Source organism: Alexandromys fortis, unplaced genomic scaffold (genome assembly GCF_014885135.2).
Source record: "Alexandromys fortis isolate MF-2015 unplaced genomic scaffold, M_Fortis_MF-2015_v1.1 scaffold_9, whole genome shotgun sequence".
Taxonomy (NCBI): domain Eukaryota; kingdom Metazoa; phylum Chordata; class Mammalia; order Rodentia; family Cricetidae; genus Alexandromys; species Alexandromys fortis.
The window spans coordinates 20,960,142-20,982,110 of record NW_026067892.1 but is presented as its reverse complement, the minus strand read 5'-3'; the positions used below and the strand labels follow the sequence as shown (position 1 = coordinate 20,982,110).

The 21,969-nt window shown below is 44.1% G+C and overlaps 1 protein-coding gene across 1 annotated transcript in view; it reads right to left on the bottom strand.

Moving 5' to 3' along the window:
* Window positions 1-5,723: 5,723 nt before the first annotated feature.
* Window positions 5,724-21,969, bottom strand: part of Mcu (mitochondrial calcium uniporter) — a 156,472-nt gene continuing 140,226 nt past the window's right edge. The window contains exons 5-8 of the mRNA XM_050143134.1: window positions 13,937-14,097; window positions 12,006-12,209; window positions 8,691-8,807; window positions 5,724-6,504 (exon numbers count right to left, since the gene is read on the bottom strand). Of these exons, the coding sequence (XP_049999091.1) occupies window positions 6,427-6,504; window positions 8,691-8,807; window positions 12,006-12,209; window positions 13,937-14,097 (560 nt within the window). The 3' untranslated portion in view covers window positions 5,724-6,426. The remainder of the gene's footprint in view (window positions 6,505-8,690; window positions 8,808-12,005; window positions 12,210-13,936; window positions 14,098-21,969) is intronic.

The following is a 21,969-nucleotide window of genomic DNA, read 5'->3' as shown; positions in this document are numbered from 1 at the left end:
TTCTTCTTCTTCTTCTTCTTCTTCTCCTCCTCCTCCTCCTCCTCCTCCTCCTCCTCCTCCTCCTCCTCCTCCTCCTCCTTATCTCTATTTTAAACAGATCTGAGGTAGACACATTTTCTTTCCCAGTCCAACATCTAAAGCCCCAAAGCCAGAAGCTTCCGGTTAACTTTACTTTTCCCAAGTTACTGTGGCTTCTGTCTTCTAAGGGCACATTTCAAGATGAGTGCTTACTACGAGCCAGGGCAATGCTAATTACTAGATTGTGATCATAAACACGTGGTCCCGCAGGAGTTGCAGGTAAACAAGGGATTGCGTGGATCTCAGCATGCAGTTAGTTACTCTCACATGAGGACCCAGGCAGCTGACCACTAGCTTCCTACGCCCTGGTTTGGTGGTGGTGATGGATGGCCGTGGGACTCTCAGGGCAGGGCAATGCTTTTAACAGAAAAAAAAAAAAAAAAAAAAAAAAAAAAAAAACAAGCCTCACTGTTTCCTGCCCCCGAGAAGTCATCTGAGTGCTTCATGTGTGTTTCAAAAAAACAAAGGACATGTGCATGAGATAAACCCAAGTTTGTTGCCAGGATTGATTGCTGGAGTCAAGGACTTTCACCAGATAGCACTTTGGTTCTATAAACAAGAATCCCCAGGAGGGCAGGATTCTCTCTCATTCACACACATTGTGGGTTGGGAAAGAAATTCATTTCCCTGTTTTTATCGTAAAAAAAAAATTAATTTGCATCCTGACCACAGCCTCCCCTCCCTCTTCTCCTTATGTCTCTTTTTTTCTCTTTTAGTTGACCTGCCTTAAAAATGATTAAAAATTTTAAATACACACAAAAGTCAGAGGAAAACTGCTGAACACCCAGCTGCAAAGCTAACATTTTATCAGTTTTATTTTGTTCATATTCCATTATGCACTCCTAAGATATAGTTTTCCTTATTTATGTAACCATGAGGTAGATGTGACTACAGCTATGAAAAGCAGGAATAATTCTTCCATATCTGATACCCTGTCCATCTTTAACTTTCCCAATAGCTTCAAATGTTCGTTTTTATTGCCAGTTTGGGTCAATAAGAGTTTTACCATATACTGCATTGTGCTTTGTCACTGAAATTTTGCATCATCCGTTCTTCATCCTCTGTACTATTTACTGACCATCAGATTATAGAATGTTCCGTATTCCAGACTTGATTGATTGCTTCTTTACTGTGTCTTTTAGCCTCCCCTGCCCACAGCTAATGTTATTAAGAATTAAACCCCCAAATACACCGGTGACATGGAAGGAACTTAGCACCCCTCAGCCAAGGGGAAGGTAAAGCAGTCTGCTGTTCTGGGACACAGAACATGGAGACAGCATATAATTGGTACCCGAGATGGGGCAATGAGCGAGATTGCCCAAGCAAAGAGTGTCCCAGGATGGGGCACGGTGGGAAGTTAACAGAAAATACGTGATTGTAGAAAGTAGACTCAGCAAAGAAGACCAAGGAATTGGGGAGGAGAGGAGGGAGATCTGAGAGTGAGTCACAGGGGCCCAGAGGGTTGAAGGAGATGGCCCTGTTTAGTATGCGCCACACTTACAAAGTGTTTGCAAATGATGGGTAAACGGGAATTTATAAAGCAGGTAACTTTACATTTAGTAATGATCTCAAGGAAATAACCCAAAAAGTGCTTTGTGGAAGACACGGTGTGTGGCTTGTTTGGGAGAAGAGAGAAGAGCGGTGATAACTGAAGAAAATCAGTGGCATTTATATCATTCCCCTGTAAAGGTCAGGGGACATTGAGCAAGGGGGGCCTGAGGCGTGTAATGCCATCTAGATTAGACACAACAGTTCCAACCATGAACTGACCATCATGGTTACCTGAACTCACCTGCACAAGACTGGCCCTGTTAACACTGTCCCAGGTGGGGGAGAGGCTCATGAGACACCTCCCCTTCCACTGAACTATTGGTTACTGATAGATTCTGGGAAAGAGGCAGTCACTGTCCTTAGTAGCAGACACACTGCTGAGCCCACTGGACTAATGGGTGGCTCTGTGGTCACATAGATGGCCCCGGTCAAACTACTCGGTGGGTCCCAAAATAAAACGTACAGGCATGAACTAAGAAAGAGTTGCAACGGGGAACTGGGAGAGAGTTGGGGGTATAGTTCGTAGACACTGCATGTATGTGTGAAATTGTCAGTCAACACATTTCATAAAAAAATGGAAAGGGGGGGGCTGGAGAGATGGTTCAGTGGTTAAGAGTACTGCCTGCTCTTCCAAAGGTCCTGAGTTCAATTCCCGGCAACCACATGGTGGCTCACAACCATCTGTAATGAGGTCTGGTGCCCTCTTCTGGAATGCAGACATACACACAGACAGAATATTGTATATGTAACAAATAAATAAATATTTAAATTTTTTTTTTTTAAATTGAAAGAGTTGGGGTGAAAGTGAGTCCCAAAACCTAAACAGTTTCCCTTTTCTGTGAATCCTTCTAGATGAAATTTAAAAGGCCGGGTGGTGGTGGCACCCACTTTTAACCGATGAAATTTAAAATCCAGCCTCTTTATACTTGTATTTGAAGGCAGGCCACGGGATTTCTCTCGCACTGGCCCCAGGCTGCTGCTTGCCCGTTACATACTCACCAGCCCTTCAGCTGATCCAGTGTTGGACTCTGGGACTCACTGGAGTCATGGGTAGAGCTCCCTCCTCTTCACGTTCGTTCTCCAGAGCTATGGTTCATCTGGTCGACAGTCTCAACAGAATCAGCAGCGGTCCTTGTTGGACACCGACTGCTGCCTGCACAGAGGTCTGAGAACTTGCATCTCTAGCAGCTTCTGGGAGGTGAAGATGATCTCTGAGGCCCCTCTGCTAGTCTAGCTAGAAGTTCCCTCAGCCAAGTGCACTGCCTCGCCCAGCGATAGATCAATGCCAGCCAGCCTGGCTCTAGCGGGAATCCACAGCTTCACAACGTAACAAAGTCTTCCCAACGCAAAGTTACCCCAAGAACGGTTTTTAAGTGTTTAGTTTGGTGGCTTTAAGTTTATCCCTTTGTGCAGCCATCACTACTGCCTATCTCCAGAACGTCATTTTCCCAAATGAAAACTCCTTAAAGCCTCTTAAACAATAATTCCTCATTTTCCAATCTCCCTGCAAAATCGCTTATATTACTGTGAATTTGATTAGCTATTTCACACATGTAGAATCATAAAGTGTTCTTTCTCTTATGATTTTTTTATTTATCATATTGTCATCAAAGTCCATCCATGTTACAGCATGTCAGAACTTCCATCTTTCATGGCTGAGGAGCATCCCATGTGCAGGCCACATCCATCCCTCCGTTTCTGGACCCTCGGCTGCCTCTCTGTATAAACAGTAGTGTGCTGGCGTCCACTTGCATTGCTTCCGCTCTCTGGCCAAGCTGAATAACACGGTCATGACTGGAATCCTCAAATCCCTTCCGACCCAGGCCTAGAAGTGGATTGCTGAATCATGCAGCCTCTGGTCTGTTGCTTTTAATAAACACCTACTTCTTTTGTCTTCTCATATTTACATGTATGTGTCTGTGGGGGTTTATGTGCATCGTGTGCCTGCAGATGCCTGGGGAGGCCAGAGAGCATCGGATCCCTTGGAGCTGGTGCCACAGGCAGTTGGAAGTCACCAGAGATGGGTGCTGGGAACGGAACCCTGAACCTTTGGAAGAGCAGCAAATGCTCTTATCCACTGAGCCATGTCTCCAGCCCCAAAGATCTACTTCTTAAGGGATAATCTGTAAAGCACCATGTAGTAGGGCCAATACATTATCACAATGTTTCCCATACAATCCCCATCTTACAGAAAATACGGGCATTTCAGAAAGAATAACTATTGCCTGCTTCCCATGGAGAAGCCCAACCATAACTTGTTCTTCATCTGCCTCAGATCCCCCCAGGCAGAGAAGACAAGACCGGTGCATACAGTGGCCCCACATTTCCATCCTTCCTTTACATCCACTTACCTGGGCTGTGTCCAGGGAGATCTGTAAGCTGCAGGGAGACGCTCTCTGGGCAGCAGCTACTTCTTCACAGAGCAGCCACAGACCATGCTGTGTTGTTTTGTTGATGTCCCCCCATGAAAATTTCCTATTTAGTGAGCAATCATTATAAATTTGATTCAATTTCTGAAAATAATGGGTATTTGATTTGTCTTTGAACTGCTTTCTGGAGTACCAGGTAATCACGGCAGTGATAGAAAAGTGATCTTTTTCCTTCCCTGTGTATCAAAGGAGTTTCCATGCTGCTTTATACTGACCTCAGAGGTGACTTGATTGGTGCCTTGGTGGCTCTGGAAAACTGGGACTACAATGTCCAATAACATAAGGGAAGAATTAGTGATGTGCAGGCTGACGAAGAAAGCTCAATTCGATATTGCTATTTTCTCTAAAATTTACTTTTATTTATTTTGTTGTTTGTTTTTGAGACAGGGCCTTACTCTGCAGCTCTGGCTGGCCTGGAACCTGCTGGTCTAGAACTCACAGAGTCTAGAACTCCACCTGCTTCTGCTTCCTGAGTGATGCTGGGTTAAATGTGTGCGCCACCACACCCAGCCTATACAAAAATCTAACTTTAGACAGAAAAAAAAAAAAAAAATCTTCCCAGATACGATCCCAGGAGAGTCAGTTTCTTTCTGGTTTTGTTTTAAAGAACAAGAGGCTAGGATTCAAAAATTGAATAAGTATTTATTGTTCCAGAAGGTACATTGCTTTTTATACATATTTCATAAATGATACAGGATTGTACATGTGTTCGACATTTTGCTCGCCCCCCCCTTGCCTCCCACACCACCCAGAGGACTCACTCATTGCACTGTGCCTTTCCTTCTTAAGAACCCTGCACACAAACAGGATGAGCGGTTTAAAAATAATCCACACAACAAAAAGAAACGAGTGAGAGGCTGAACAACAGGAAGGAAAGTAGGAGGCTGGGACTGAGACATGCATCCTCTCGCTCTCTCGCTCGCTCTGTCATGCCGGTGGAGGGTGGTGGCAGGAAGCGGCAGTCCCGGCTGGCCTTCGACCTCTGCAAGGCACCTGGAGTCTGGGTTTGTCGTTTCAAGGTTTTCTTTCGTACACAATGCCCCACGAGGAAGGATGAAACACAAGTGTGAGGGAAACAGAAGCCAAAAGCCGATCAGCTGTGCGGCAGAGCCCCCTGTCGTTCTTGCTGTCCTGGGACAGTTAAAAACAGCACAGTAGAGAGAGATTTCGTTGGCTTTGCGAGTGCAGGTGCCATCTGGAAACACGGTAGAAAACGTTCTGCAGAGTATAAGATTAATTCTTCTGTCTCTCGGCTTAAGACAAAAAGAAACAGGGTGGAGAAGGCAGGCTAAAGGAAGCCATAGAAAGATACTCCTGTATAAAGATAATGGCACCCTTTGAGATCCGCCCTTGTCTTTCAGCGACTGGAGTGGAGTTGGGAGGGCTCACCATGGTGAGGAACTGTGTGTCTTAGATTAGCCAAGGTTATCCCGGCTCTGACTCAGCCCCAGAGCCATGATGTTTAGCTGATTTGTAAACCTTGCATCCTCCTCGCTTCTGAACACAGATGAACACTGGCCCTCTGGCCTGTGATGTGGAGGAAGTGGGGGCTGCCAATGGGAGCGGTATATAAAGGAGGGGGTCTTTTTCTCCTCTGAAGGCTAATTAGTAAAAAAAAATAAAACAAAATACAATTAAAACCTCATGCAGTATTGCCAGTGATCTCTAGATAGCCATTCAGAACCCTGGGAGACAGACGTGAGAACTCGAGACGACATAATCCAACTGTCAATCACCAAACAGTCCTAAATTGATTTCAATGATTACTTGGATAAAAGTAGTGTAACCAGCAGGTATACGTAAGTAGTTAGCTGGTCAGAAAAGGGACCTGGGGTGGAGAAATTCCTGGTAACTTCACAGAGACTGGTTCCAGCTTAAGATGAAGGTTAGCCTTACTGGCTCAGACTCTGCCAACCATAATTCATAAGGATTTGCTTTCTTATATAGTTATTTATTCCTATGTCAAAAATAAGAAACTTTAAATTAAAAAAAAAAGCAAAAAACAAAACTAGAGCCGAGTGGGGTGCTGGTGTGTTAGTGTTTTGCAGACCTTGCAAAGATGCAAGAAACGAACACCCCAACATCACCCTTGCTTCATTCTCTCAGCTGTGACTGCATCATTCTCATCTGGAAACGAGATGCTTAAGACAAGATTCACTAAGCCCTTTGCACTTGTATTTCACGATGCCTGATCCTCAGAATTTAACGTCCCTTTCTTCCCTAAGATCCTTTTTGTGTTTTGTCTTAGAATTAAAGGTAAAAACTCTCTCCCCCACATGGCCCCCGCTTCCACCTGCAATGCTTGAGATTAAAAAGGCATGAGTTAGAAACAGGCGTTCTCTCTGCCGGGCTTCACGCTCTGTGCAGATCAATCCTTTTCTCCGATCTGTCGGAGGGGCAGATGTACTTGCAACGGGTCTCTCAGTCTCTTAAGGTCCATTTCTGCCTAAAATAGAGACAACAAGTGAGGAGGGGTGGCCAGTGACACTTGCAGCAACATTCCTGCCTGCGGAGAGAGGGAACAGCCTCTCCATTATTACTTTAATCAGATCCTCTCAGGGACTCTGAAGATCAGAAGACAAATGTCTTTAGCCCAAGGCAGTTGTCTATCCTCCCAGAAAAGCAGAATGGGCAGGTGGTATAAAGACCCCAGCCTAAGAGTGCAGGGACCATGTCGGACATCCGTGACAGCGTTCCTCCATAAACCTTTAGGAGGATCTCAAACCCTTAATCTCTGCCATTTAAACTTTGCTCATTCAATATCTATTTAAGTATTTTACTCAGTCAGCGAATTTGTTGTTGCTGTTACTGTTGTTGTTTGAGATAGGCCTTTCTATGTAGCCCTGGCTGCCCTAGGACTCACTGTGTAGACCACGCTGTCCTTAAACTCGAGAGTTCCACCTGCCTCTGCCTTCAGAGTGCTCGTATTAAAAGCGTGTGCCATCACATTCTGCTTGCCTTTGCTGATTCTTGAGACAGTCTCACTCTGTAGCCTAGGTGAGCCTCAAACTCACAGCAGTCTTCCTACCCCAGTGCTAGGACTATAGGCGTGAGCCTTCCCAGCCGCTAGAGCAGCTTTAAAAGGATGTGCAATCAACTGAGGCATCTTCAAAGCATCTCACATGCTTGAATCACATCCTTAAGACTTGTATTAATTAGCTGGGGGGAGGGGGGTGCTGATGCACCTGTATTTGTACTGGCTCTGGAGATGACGGACCAGTACTGCCCTTGGCTTAGAATGACTACATTCAGCAACAGTAGGCAGCGTGTGCTTAGGTCAAGGTGGGAAGATGGATGGCACCTATTAAAGGCACAATCTCACCAACACACACACACACACACACACACACACACACACACACACACTAGAGCTGGGCAGCCAAACACTACAGAGGATGGAAGGCCTTCTGGGGATGGACTGAAAACCTCTGAAATCACTAGACTATGGGGAAAACAAAGATTTATTCGCCAACATCAAAGGAAGTGCAGGAATTTGAAAGAGGGGCAGTATGTGTGGAAAGCATGTGTGTGTTTAAAAGGTGTCTTCTGGAAGGTTCTCTGGCATACACCTGGCCTAGGCCGCCCAGTCTTTCCTAATTACCATAAGGTTTTCACTTTTGTGCTGTTGTCTCCATCCCAGTTTAGTTGGAAAGTCTCTGGGTCAATTACTGCAGAGAGATTAAAAGAAGAAAAAAACTAAACCAAACAAACAAGCAAACAAAAAACACCCAGATGACTCTAGCTGGGGAAAGAAAACAAATACAAAGCAAAGCAAAACAAAACAAAACAAAAAAACAGGCAATTCTGAATAACCAAGAATGAAAAAAAAAAGCCCTAAGCCGGGCGATGGTGGCACACGCCTTTAATCCCAGCACTCGGGAGGCAGAGGCAGGCGGATCTCTGTGAGTTCGAGACCAGCCTGGTCTACAGAGCTATTTCCAGGACAGGCTCCAAAGCCACAGAGAAACCCTGTTTCGAAAAACCAAAACCAAAAACAAAAAAAAAAAAAAAAAGAAAAAAGAAAAAAACCCTAAAAATCCCAGCATGTGTGTCAACAGGATGGTTGGGACTCGCCATCTTTTCATCCGCTGAGGTGTGAAAACTAGAGGTGGCCTCGTGGCACACGGGGGTCAACCCGGGGGGCTGAGCTAGGGGGTCACTGGAGGCAGAGGCCAGCCTTGGGCACACATCCAGACAGCAACGGCCGGGGAGCAGCTCAGCTAGCAGAGTACTTGTCTAGCATACGTGAGGCCCTGATCTCAATCCTCAGCATCTCATAAACCTGACGTCCTAGCCCTTGGAAGGTGGAGGCAGGAGGACCAGAAGTTCGAGTCATACTAACTGCTATCTACTGAGTTAGTGAGTTCAAGGACAGCCTAGGTTACAGAAGACACTGCCTTAAAACAAACAACAAACAGAAAATGTCCTGCTAACAAGAAACCAACCCCCTTAAAAAAAAAAAAACAAAAACCCAGTTAAGTGTCCATTGCTAAAGGTTTTGTTAATGACCTTTACCCAGGATACAGTGGCTGGATCCCTCCTTCAGGCTGCCCATGTGAAGGACCATGATCATGGATACTAATGATGCTGTTTAAGATGGGGCTGGGCTCATGTGATTTTTCTAGAATTTACCTGAGCAATTGCATCCTTGAGTTGATTGTATTTCTCTAGATCAAAACGTGACTTCTTGGCTCCTTTATGGAAAAATAATAAGTATTGTCTGTCTCTGGCTTCTGGATAAACATATTCCTAGAAAACAAAGGAAAAAATTAGCCTATTAGTCCCCACTAGAAGGTTTTTTTTTTTTTTTTTGAGACAGGGTTTCTCTGGGTAGCCCTCGAACTCACAGAGATCTTCTTGTCCTGCCTCCCAAGTGTTGGGATTAAAGGCGTGTGCCACCACCTGGCCAACACTCAAAGCATTCTAAAGACATTTATTAACTGTTCATTAATTATTAATATTGATCAGACTCAACACAATATGTATTCATAAAGACAGACCAACACGCTGTTACATATTTAGTTATTTCTTAAACATTTGTTTGCCTTTTGTGTTTTGAGATCACATTCCCTATGTTTCCTGAGATGGCCTGGATTCTGAACTCGAGTCATCCTCCTGCCTCATCCGTCCCAGCAGCTGGGGCTACAGACACTCGGCACTGTGCCAGTATCTGATGGTTCTTTTGTAGCCAGAGCCTACTCGTTTCTTACTGCTACGCGGTATTACACTATAGCCCACATCATGGTGTGTATCCTCTGTTCCACCACTGCCAAGCTGGGATGTGCGAGCAGGCCGGGACTGAGTTTTATTATTTCAAGGAATTTGTCATCACGGAGCACAAATGTAGCATGTCGCTGTAACAATTTAGAGGAAGATGCTGTTTAACAGTCATTTTGCTCATGCTAATTAGAGCCGATGGTTAGGAAAACCAATATTTAGCACAAGAAATCACGCACATTTAATTCAGCTAATGTTTCTGGTCAGAGGTGTGACCAAACTGTTTACTACTGCTATGTCACAACTTGTCACTTGGGGGCAGTCACAATATTCTGGAAGTCCAGTGGAGCATCTAACACACAGGACGGATGTGGCATTAGAGATACAACGACATGGTAATGGAGAAAGCGCTGCCACCATGTTCCGGACTAACACCGCGGTAATGTGAAGCCCAGTGGACGTGCACAGAGGAGCGCTCAGCAGCAGTCCTCACCTCCCCGACAGGCTAGCCCTGCCAGCCCAAGCTGGACCAGGATGGCCTTGCACTTACAGCCATCTCCTGCCTCTGCTACCCAGGTGCTAGAATCCGGGTGTGCGGCACATGCCTAGCTTCTTCAATACTTCTGTTATTATTCTAGATCCAGATTATTTAATTCAGAAATAACTACACATAAACGAAGTCTGCAGAGGGAGCATGGGGATTTACAGGAAAGAGCAGCTTGGGGGCAGAACACAGTCGGGTTCAGTTCCAGGACCTACTGTTTCCAGCAGGTAACTCTTATCCTAACGAGCCTGACTTCCTCATCTGCAGGGTGGAAATGCATCTGCAGAATCGAGACTACATCAATGAGTGCAGATGTATTTGTGCTATCAGATGTAAGATGCATGACACGTGATGCACCTCGGGGAAAGGCGCATGGATGTTTCCACAGATGTGAGAAGGCAGCTTAATCTTTTCATAATCAAAGAAATGCAAAGTCCATAGGGAAATGCCTTTTTTTTTTCCCTTTTTTACAATTTGACTGACTGACTGGCAAGAATACAACAAATACCGTTTTTGAATTCAAGGTATAACTGAAAAGTTCTTGCATGTGCCCAAAGGGTGACTCTCATTTCTTTCACTTGTTACAAGGTAAGGGAGTAAAATGTGAGTGGCAGCCTGCTGGCATTGTGGTTACACTTGTAATCCCAGCACCTGGGAGGCCCAGGCGGGAAGACCTAAACTTCGGGCCACACTGAATTACAGAGTGAGAACCTGTCCCTCAGAGCAAACAAACCACACCCTCCCACTTAAACAAACCCAAATAAAGATGATACAATAGTCTCCTTTGAAGGAAAAGACAACGAATAAATAATAATATGGAGCAGTGGTTCAGGAGAAAAGGGAGACACTGCTCTGTAGGAAAATGACCAAAAGTTCATGAAAGGTGAGAATTAAGGAAACCTTGAAATATGACAGGAGAGAGCAGGGAGAACTTTCCAGACTGCAGAACTGTGTGAGGAGGGGAATGGAGGGAGGGCATCCTGGGGACCAGAACATAGAGCAAACACTGAGCTGAGAGACATCTAAGGATGGACAGCAATCAGTTGTGAAGGCCCAGGCTGGGCAGCAAGGAGAGGGAAACTGAGGCAGGCTGCATCCAGAGAGGCAGCAGGGTAGGATGACGTGGTTGCCAGCTCTGTGCACCCAGGATCGCGGCAGACCGTGGGTGAGCATTCAGAGGACATGGACACTTCACTTGCCCCCCTCTCCCAGGGATGCTTGGGAGGCTGAGAAAGGTTACATAAAATTCCCAGGCTTTTGTTTTCCTATACACACCTAGGTTCATGATCACTTACTGATCTAACAACAGGAAAATGCCTAGTTCAAAAGCAGGCACGTAAAAATTCATGAAGCAACCCGTAGCCTGCTTCACACACAAAGAGAACGTGGGGAGCCTTGTGTGTCTCAGCGGCTTCAAATGTTTCTTATTCAAGGCAGTGTTGGTTAGATGTGGTACAACAGACATAATGACCAGAGCTGACAGGGGCTCGGTGGTGGAGTGTGTGCTTAGCTTATGAGGTACTGGGTTCGAACACCAGCACCACATTTTAAAAAAAAGCCATAATCCATTATACTTCTCAAAATGACACCATGGATTTCCATGACACTTGAACCAGCACTGGCTGGTTCTAGATACTAGCATTCACTAAGGTGGCAGCCTTGGTTGATTAATAGACTAAGGATAAAGTGACTGAGTTCTTACTGTTTACCTTTTACAAAGTCAAAATATCCTTTAACACACACAGAAGTAGCTTAGAGTTTAGTTTATGCATTCATTGATCATAAGGAATTCTCCATTCTAAAAATTCAATAAAAAGTTGTATGGAATAAATTTATATGTGAAATATTTACATAAATATATGGAAAATCAAGCCATTATGGCTGAAGAGGTAGGTCAGTGGCAGTGTGTATGAAGTCGCAGCATTGTAAAACTAGTGTTATAAATAAATAAATAAATAAATAAATAAATAAATAAATAAATAAATATCAAGCGAGGTGAGCACATCCCTAGGGCGGCACATCCTTCTGCAGTCGCTCATCTTATTACAATATTAATTCTGGAAGCATCTATACACGTGATTCATAGAGCCAAGGCCGTGCCACACATCCCTCTCCATCCTCAGTGCCTACAACAGCGCTAGCACGGAACTGAGGACTGGCCTTGGAAGCCCCGTTCTGTTCCTCACCTGGCGTGTCATCACGAAGTACGCGTACATGGCCATGGCACTTCCGTAGGTGATGAAATAGGTGACCGGCTCCATGATGTCCCAGGAGTATTCCCACCAGGTAAGCCGGGCCAAGATGCCAAACTGTGTGGCCATGTAGGCCAGGCCACCCCATAGCACCAGCGTCGTCCTCTTCTCAGCTTTCCTGCTGATTTCGATTCGTACCTGGCGGGCACACGTGGACAACCTTAAGGCGCTTGCTTTGGTGACAGCTTACAGTTCTTTTCAGCTGCTCTGCGTCCACAAGGGTACAGGGCTTATCAACAGCCTGGAGCCGGAACCAGCAGACAAAACAGACTGTCTACAGGGACAGCCGAGATTTCTGTGTGCTTTCGACAAGTTGGTGGGAATACGAGCGTGAGTTTCACCAGCTCCTCACCCGGCTGCCAGGCTAACTTTCGAAGGAGGAAACTAAAAGCTGCCACGCCCTCTTACTGATATGTCAGACTTTATCTATTCTTAGTTTTAGGTCAAGTTTCTCCCTATGCAGAACGAGAGAGTGAGCCAGCACAGACTGGATTCTGAGCAAACGTGATCAGGGCGAGATCTGCAGAATCCCACCAGCCTTCTCATGGAGAAGGTCTACAGGCTGAGCGAGGGATACAGGGGACAACAGTGCACGATTGTGGAACACGGTACATAACATGTGGTAACGACTGTCCTTGGGAGACCAAAGGCACAACATTGGAGGACTTGTTCCTTTCTTCAATCCCAATTACCCAATTCCTTAAGATAAAGATATGGTCACGAGTCACACAAGAACGATTTGGTCAGTGAGGGACTGCATATATGATGGGCTCCCACAGGACAGTGTGGTATCCACACGCTTGTGGCAATGCTGCTGTAAGCAAGCCCACTGTACTGTTAGCACCGGTATGATTCTCGAAGGCAACGAACACTGGGCAATGTATTCTAAGCTATTCCTTCTACCGTTATGTTAGAGACGGTTACACCAGGCTCATATATGTGGGGTCACCACATCTATGACTATATCATGAGGCCATGATGAGTAAAGACCTAGCCCATCTGGATCCACGCACATACACTCTGTGAGGGTCTCACAATGAAGTCTCTTAGAGAGTTCTCAGGACGCATCCCCATCACGAAGTGAACAATGACTGCACCTGCGGTATCATAAAGACTCAGGCTAACATGTTCACTGTAAAATGTTCACTGTGAATAAAGGAGAAAAGTCAGTCATGGGCCTACAGCTGCATGAGGTTATTGTAATCCTTCTGATTGTTCTTTGTGTGTAGTATAAATGTGCACACGAATATGAATAATAATATATGAATAATACATTAAAACGTGGGTCATAATGGTCAGTGAGATGGCTCAGTGGGCAAGGGTGCTTGCTAGCAAGGCTGATGACCTGAGTTCAATCCCTGGGACCCACACTGTAGGAGAAAACCGACTCCTGCACATTGTTCTCTGCTCTCCAAATGCGCTCACTGTGGCATTTGCATGCCCATAAAGTCGTACATAAATAAATGAATGCAATAAAAAAACCACTAGAACCTATCAACACTGTTTTTAGGATTTATTTTCCATAGCAATGATATTTCCTATAGTGAATTAAGTTTGCACACTAGTGTTCCATACACTCTTCACTCATAACCTGACATCCAGTACATTTAGAAGCTCTCCCGGTCAGCAGTTACTCTGTCTTTGGACCTCTGGGCTCTTGGTCTATTACCAAGGCTCCAGACAATCCCTTTATAAGTCCTCTTTGGGCTCTGATTGGAGCGCTTGGATGGTTCAGACTAATAAGCTAATGGACCAATTTGGTAAGCAGACTCAAGTATTTCAAAGTGAGACACGGAAGCCCATGTGTACTGGGGTCGGGGGGATGACACACAGGAGATCGACGGGGAAGTTTGAGGGGCTCTCACCTTCTCCAGGGGGGCCAGCTGCTGCTTGAGGTTCTCTAACCTCTCCACGAGCTCCCGCTCCTTGTTGAGCTGATGCTGCTCGATGCACAGCGTGGTGTAGAGCTGCTGGACCAGCGTTTTCACATCATTCAGGGTTTCTGCATTTTCATGGCTTAGGAGGTCTGAAAGAAAGAGGTTCACAACTGCGGTTGGGAGATACTGTATGAGAGAATAAAAAAATTACCTTAAAATAAATAAATAAAATAACAATTGAACATTGCAGCCAGGAGATGGCTCAGTGGGCCGCCAAGCCTGATGATCTGAGTTCGGTTCCAATGAACAACATGGTGGAAGGAGAAAACTGACTCTCACAAGTTGTCCTCTGACTTTCCTATGTGTGCAAGTGTGCACATGTGCACACACTCAAAGTCCATGCATGTGCACGCCTACATAAATAAATAAAATGTAATAAAAATTGAACACCTTAAATGAAGACGTGCTATTCCAAGATCTACGAGACAATGAAAGGCCATGAGGCAGGCCCATCCATTATGGGAATCCCTCAGCATTAAACTGAACAACAATTTTTAAATATCAGTCTATCAATCAAGGAAGTAAATTCACATGAGGGTCACTCAAAAACTTTGGAATCAATATCCATTATTATATTTTTAGAACTCCAAGTACTCTGAATACAGCCATGGCCAAGGGAAATGGGGAGGGGAATCCCCAGTGGTTAGGGTGTGGGTAGGGAGCTAGTCTAGCATACCAGGCCCTGGGCCTGGCTTCCCAGCCCTAAAAAACAGTCATACCAACAGACAGACAAGGACAAACTTGAGACCTAAGTTCAAAACCAGTCAGGAGGGTCAGGGTCAGTCTCATTGCAATTCTTTATTAAAGTCTGTAATTTATCTGTGGCCTTGACATTTTTGTTGATGTTTTTTACAGTTAGACACTTCTAAGGAAAACATATATAGCATTTCATTTGCAAATGTAAAAGCAACAAAATAAAACCCCACCACACTGTAGTAATCTTAACATTACACGTCTTCCCCAGTACACCAGCCAATTTCTATTCTATCTTCTTTATCAAAGACTGAGAATAGCTGTTTGGGCCCCAGTATCATGCTGTAAAGGGCATAGAGTGATGAAAATGATCAAAAAAAAGGTGAAAGATTAAATTCTCTGAATCGATATTTTTTATATGGGCAGCAGATGTCTCCAAACATCTAAAATGTATTGAGGTTCTAATAAAAATTCAGCTATATTTCAAGTTCTGCTCAGTCCTTTCCCAAATCAAAATTTGGCCGCATGAACATGAACAATCTTGTTTCCAATATTCTTCAGTATAGTTATCACAAAGTTAATCCATGTAAGGCAGGGTAGTGGACTGGGAAGAGCTGATGTGGTCAAATGTCCAATATGGAACCTTCCAGAGCTTCACTAGATGTGTATGGGATCAATAGCAACAGAAAGAAGAACACTTTGACTTCTAGAAGTCGTCTATGACAACAGGATCCTCTTGCAATAAGGCTACAAGCTCTCATGGAAATATGGCTTTACAGTACAAGGACACTGCACCCAGAAGCCATTTCTTCTGCAGCCTGTCCAGAACACTGGTGTGACTTGGTGGAACCCACAGCTCCCAACTCCAAGGTCAGGAGATGGGGTAAAATGAAAGCTTCTAATACTAGGAGGTTTCTCTTTTCAACTCAGTTCTCTTTTGAAAATACACATCCTGAAGTTGATATGAATTTCCCATGGTTAACGGGATTCTCTCCCAGACAGTAACCTATGCTGTGGTGGTTTGAAGGAGAATGGCCCCATACGCCATATTTGATGCTTAGTTCCCCAGTTGGTGGAACTGTTTGGGGAGGATTAGGTGTGGCTTTGTTGGAGGAGGTGTGTCACGAGGGGCAGGCTTTGAGGCTTCAGAAGCCTCCAGCCATCGGTAGGGTGCTCCCTGCCTCCTGCTTTTGGACCAGGATGTGAACTTTCAGCTGCTGCTCCAACGCCATTCCTGCCTAACTGCCCTCTGCCATGCTCCCTGTCATGATGGTCATGGACTCTTATTCCTCTGGAACCATAGCCCAAACAAACCCTTCTCTAAGTTGCCTTGGTCATGGTGTTTATCACAGCATTTGGAAATACGGTTGATATTTGTTTTACAATCGAGGAAATTTCCATTAGAAAATCATTAAAAATGTGTTAGTTTAAAAAAGCATAATCTTCAGGCTATGAATTTTACTGTATAAATTTAATTAATTAGTTAATTGATTAAGATATAGTGGCCTTGAATTCATCTCATGATCCTCCTGCCTCTGCCTCCTGAGCTGGAATCTCAGGCAAGCACCTCTATGCCTGCAAAACTTATTTTCTATATCAGTCCTCCTGTGCTCACGGAGGCAGTGCATACTTTTTTTCTCTACTAGGTTGATGCTGCAGTTAGAAGGTTCTTTTCCTTACTTCATAGGCACAGAAACACTTCTAAATAATTTTTTAAAACTCCTTTTATTATCTTTAATATTTTTTCTTCTTAAAAATTTAACTTCAGATCCTCACTCCCTCTATCACAGCAGTTCAACACGTTTTCCTGACATACACGCATCTACATCTTTCATGACATACGTTCAACGCTGCCTGTAAACTGTGGCAAAAGAGCAAGACATCACCATGTCCTGCCAGTAAATCATAGAACAGGCAGTGAGGTGGCCAGCAGACTCATCCCAATAAGCACAGCACAAAAGCCATGGAAGAGGAGGATATTCCATATGAACTGGCATGGTGGGGTCATCACAGCCTCCTACTGGGTAGGAGAAGCAGTTTAGTAGGGCTTTTATACCTGGTCAGTGTGTGAAATTGTAGTGTTCCCAAGAATACCTTTCTCTGAGAGAAAATCAGGGCCTCTGAGACAGGGCTAAGCGAGAGAGAAACCTAGGTGAGATTTTGGGAGAGGGGAGCGAAGTCGATGGCATCACATCTTGAAGGGCGCCGAGGCTGGGAGTAGCAGATATGGGATGTCTGCTGTAGCGACTGCACCTACTCTCTCCCACTGTCGGGCCATCGCTCATCTGTAGCATTTGCTGTTTAGCAGCAAATCCAGGCCCAGAACCGGATGCAGACTTCTAAAAATGGTATGTTCAATATGGGAACCACTAGCCACATGCTTCTGTTTATTTTTAACGATTTATATTAAATAGAGCAAGTAGAAGCATATATATTTATCATCAGTATGTTATTTTGAAATATGTACCAACTGTGAAATGGCTAAATATAGGTATTTATTACTTCACATGCTTTTTTTTGTAATGATAATACAAAATCTACTCCTAGTGATAGTGAAGAATACAATATATTGTTAGTGATAGTCACCTTACTTGATCTTATTCAACTCCACTTTTTTTTAAATCTTCTGGATAACATTTCTTTCTTTTCTTTTTTATTTTGAGACAGGGTTTCTCTGTAGCTTTGGAGCCTGTCCTGGAACTAGCTCATGTAGACCAGGCTGGCCTTGAAGTCACAAAGATCCACCTGCTTCTGCCTCCCAAGTGCTGGGATTAAAGGCGCACGCCACCACTGCCCGGCTCTGACTAACATTTCTGCAACTTCCCATTGGTTAAATTTAAAATACTCAAAAGATTCAGTTCTTTGGTCAGAGCCATTTACTTACGGCTACTATATTCAACAGGGCAGAAGCATAACACTTTTAATCCTGCAGAAAGATTTTTCTTTTCTGGTACTGGGGATTGAACTCAAAGCCCTGCGCCAGGAAGTTCTATTTAACAACACAAAATTTCTCCACCTATAGTAAAGTACTTCACCGCAGGCCTCCACTGATATCTGGATGTCCAGGGATTTCCAGGTTCCCTAACGGTCTACCAGCTATCCCACAGTGCCACAGCTTCAACACTTCTGACTTTTCCCTGATCCCCAAGCTCCCCTTCAGACCTCTTCCTCAGCTCTAGCTATAATTTCTAAAAGGTCTTTCTCCTGCCATGAATATTTTTATGTGTATATGTGGGTACATATGTGTACTTGTGTATGTGTATGTGATGGGGAGGCAGAAACAGGCAAAGACATAAATGTGTGTGTACATGTGCATGCAGATGCTGGAGGACAACCTTGAGTGCCGAACCCTGATCATCATTCACCTTCGTGACAAAATCTTTCACTGGCCTGGAGCTCGCCATTGGGGTAGACTAGTTGGTCAGGGAGCCCCCAGGGATCTGCCTGCCTCTGCCTCCCCAGTACTGGGTACGCACCCCCATGTCAGACTCTTTACATGTGTTCAGGGAACTGCAAGGCAAGAACTCCATTATTAACTCTCTCTCCAGGCTCCTACCATCAATCTTTATAATATTCATGTGGCTCTGCTTCACTGAAACACAACACAAATAGTATGTATGACACGTTACTATTTGCCTAGAATATGTGTACACATTTGCTTGTGTGCCTAAAAAGAGTATCTGAGGAACAGGGATTCAGTGATTGTGTAAGATTATCTTAGACTTTGGGAGCTGAACCTTAGGAATGTATTATCCACTCTACACAATAATAACAATACACTAACACGCTACCACAATGCCTTCCAACAGTGATTTAAAAAGATCCAGAGAATGGTAAGTTGTAGGTCTCAGAGAGGGGCCACTCTAGACCTGGCTGAAAGTAATCTTTAGGCTTAAGCAATGGTAAAGTCTTGGTGGACTCAGAGCTTACCATTTGTCAGATTGCTTTAGCAGGAATGATATGGCTCTAATGTCACGGCACATGTGACAATAACAACCCCAACCCTTGACCCTGAGAAGTCACCGAAGGGGAAAATTTTTCTAATGGCTTAGCAATAGTTCTTTGGGTTAAATTGTGCATGGCTCTCTCACACACAAAATAATAACGGCATGTTTACCAGCATCTCTGTAGACTCCATCGATCCCAGAATGATAATAACGTCAGAGAGATATGCTAATATAATGAGCCATGGAAATCCTTGTCATCCACAAACATAATGAGAAGGTCTTCGCTATCTGAGTCCCTAATGAGGCAGTTGTTACCACTGCTTAGTCTGCCTTCTCGACCTCATTCTTCAAATCGTACCACCAAGAAGCAAGGTCTCTAACTTCCTGTGGATGGCTAAATAGGAACTGGCTCTAGAAGTGCCAATCAAAATGACTCTCCTTAGCAGGCAAAGCTCTATCCTCCAGTAACATGGGGTACATTTTCCTCCTTTCCAAGAACAAGAGAAAGATAATTAGCTATTTTTCATGCTCCTTTCTATGTTCCTGTTTCTGTTTGCGACTTAAACAATGAACAGCCACGGCCACTAAAAGGAGGTGCTGGACCTGGCACCTAGCTTTCCTGTTATGACATGGCCCCTTGTTCCAACCTCGGATGCAGGCTTTCATCTTCCTTTGGCTCAGACACAAGGCTGTCAATACCTCCGGCCTGCTGTCCCATGTACACATGGCATGTGGCCATACCAGACTAGGCATGAATGAGTCCTTTGTACTCGGGGTCTGGTGTATATGAACTCATAGTTTATACAACATTCTGAGTATTTTCAGTTCTCACAAGCCACAATATACCATCACACACACAATTATTTAAAATTATATATGAAACCAGACACGGTGGTATACACCTATAGTCCAAACAGTAGGTGGGGAGAGGGTAGGATTAATAATTTGAGGCCAATCTGGGCTCTATAGTAATACTGACTAAAAATACCAAAAACAAAACAAAAAATTCTTTAAGAATACTGCCGAGTTTACCAAATTCTACCAGTCATCTCCATAGATTTCAGACTCATGACCCCTGAAACTTCATATCCCAGCGTACTTCTAGAGAAGTACACAGTTTTGAGACACAGAAAAAAAAAGTCACCATGTATCAAATATAATCCCTCCTATGATCAGTTTCTACTTGAGTTTTCCTGACTTCTCATGAGAGCAGCCTTATTTAAAAACAAAAGCATTTATTTCTGTTTGACAAACATTAAGAAGCCGTTGGATTGGTCACGGTTTCCAGTCTGTACAGGTGTGGATGGAAACCGCTATCTACTTTGCTGAGGGTCACTGTTCCTTCATTAATTCCTTTGTTCTTGTTCTGCTGTTAGACAGGAGACTCTGGCCTCCGAACAATCAAAATGTTCCTGGTTCGAGGTATTTAATTTCTTCAACATGGAATGAGCCTGAGTCACAGTGCCTGCCTTCTCAGAGAACATTTACAGAGAAAAAGAAGAGGCAAGAGTCCAGACTTCATCACTTCTGGTTTGTTTGGAGCCAGAGAAGGAATGACTAGGATGCTTTAGGGCACCAGGAACGAGCTGACCTGGAGAGTTTAACCTGAGAGAGTGGAGGTGAGGAAGGAGCAGAGAGAAAGGCATGCCAGAGGGCAGCCGTGTGATGGGAAGGCCAGCATGGACTAACATATGACAGAGCCAGCTCTTTTCAGGAGTACTTATTTATAGAAATTTATATATGTGCACTATGTCGTGGAGGCCAGAGGGTGTTGGATTCCCCAGAACTAGAGTTATCTGCAGCTCTGAGCTGCCGGGGAACTGAATCTGGGTCCTCCAGAAGAGCAGCGAGTGTTCTTAACTGATCCTTCTCTCCAATTCACTAGATATTATTATTATTATTATTATTATTATTATTATTATTTGAGACAGGATCTTTCTGTGACCAGGCTGGCTTTGAACTCAGAGATCTGCCTGCCTCTGCCTCCTGAGGGCTGGGATTAAAGGTGTGCATCACTGCATCTGGCTTAGATCCAATCCCTAAGAGCAAGACTAAAAGGGGTGTCATAGGAGGTTAGTGCGGGGAGTCGTGACTCTGGAAGGGGCATTAGCAGCAAGCGACAGTGAACTCAGGGCAAAGAGGGAAAATGGTTCACAAAGACAGAAGCTACTCTGGAGCCTGGGAAGAAAAGGAAAACCAATAATACCAAAGCATGCATTTTACATATGTATGTGTATAAAAAAATGACCATTAAAATGCTGCCTTGAATACTAATATTTTGGTGCCCTCTTAAAATGCACACCAAAGTTGAGCACCTCCCCTTTTTTCCCTACACCAAGTAAGAATGTGAATATTGGAAATTTCTAAGGATTCTAGAAGGCTCCAGAACTCAGAATATTTTGATTTTTACAGTGCTGAGAAGGCACTGTGTATTCAGCAGGAACCAGGGATCTCATTTTGAGAACTGATCTTTCCATGAGAGTGGTGTCCAGCAGAGGCTGCCATCTACTGCTTCCAGTCAGCCATGTGATCACAATCAACCAATAACCTATCATATACAGTACGTGCTGCCTGTGTTCTTGTTTTTGATGCTATGTTTTACATATGTGCATCCAGTTATGTCTAAAAAATACCCTGCCGTGTGTTGTACATGAGATTATCAGAGCTTTGTAATAAAGCAGGCTTTTTGTGAGACAATTTTGTTCAATAATATTTGATTGCTTAAATTCTGGATACACTTAAGATAAACTAAACTAAAACGTAATCTTTGCTGGGTGGTGGTGGTGCACACCTTTAATCCCAGTACCTGGGAGGCAGAAGCAGGTGGATCTCTGAGTTCAAGGCCAGCCTGTTCTATAGAGTGGGTTATAGCTAGGGCTACACAGTGAAACCCTGTCTTGAAAAATCAAAAAGAAACAAAAACAAATAAATAAAAGAAAAAAAAAGAAAGAAAAAGACATAATCTTTGGTAAGTCAGGTGTATCAAATACAGTTTATATTTACAACTCCATTGGACTTACTAACCACACTGGAGGCCAAGAAAGATGGGAACAATTGCTTCAGACAGCTGAACTTAAACCACTAAAGAAACAAAATGACCAATCCCTACCAGTGTTTTACAGAGCAGAAAAACCCTTTGTTTAAACATAAAGATTTCCTTCATCTTAGTCTAATGTAGAAGAATATGTGCCCGCCATGATGGATGTATTCCTTTGGAACTGTAAGCTAAAAGAAACCCTCTTCAAGGAAAACACGGCTGGTGAGTTGGTTCCGAGGGGAGGGTGCATGCTGCTAAGCCCGGGGCCCTGAGTTCAAGCTGAG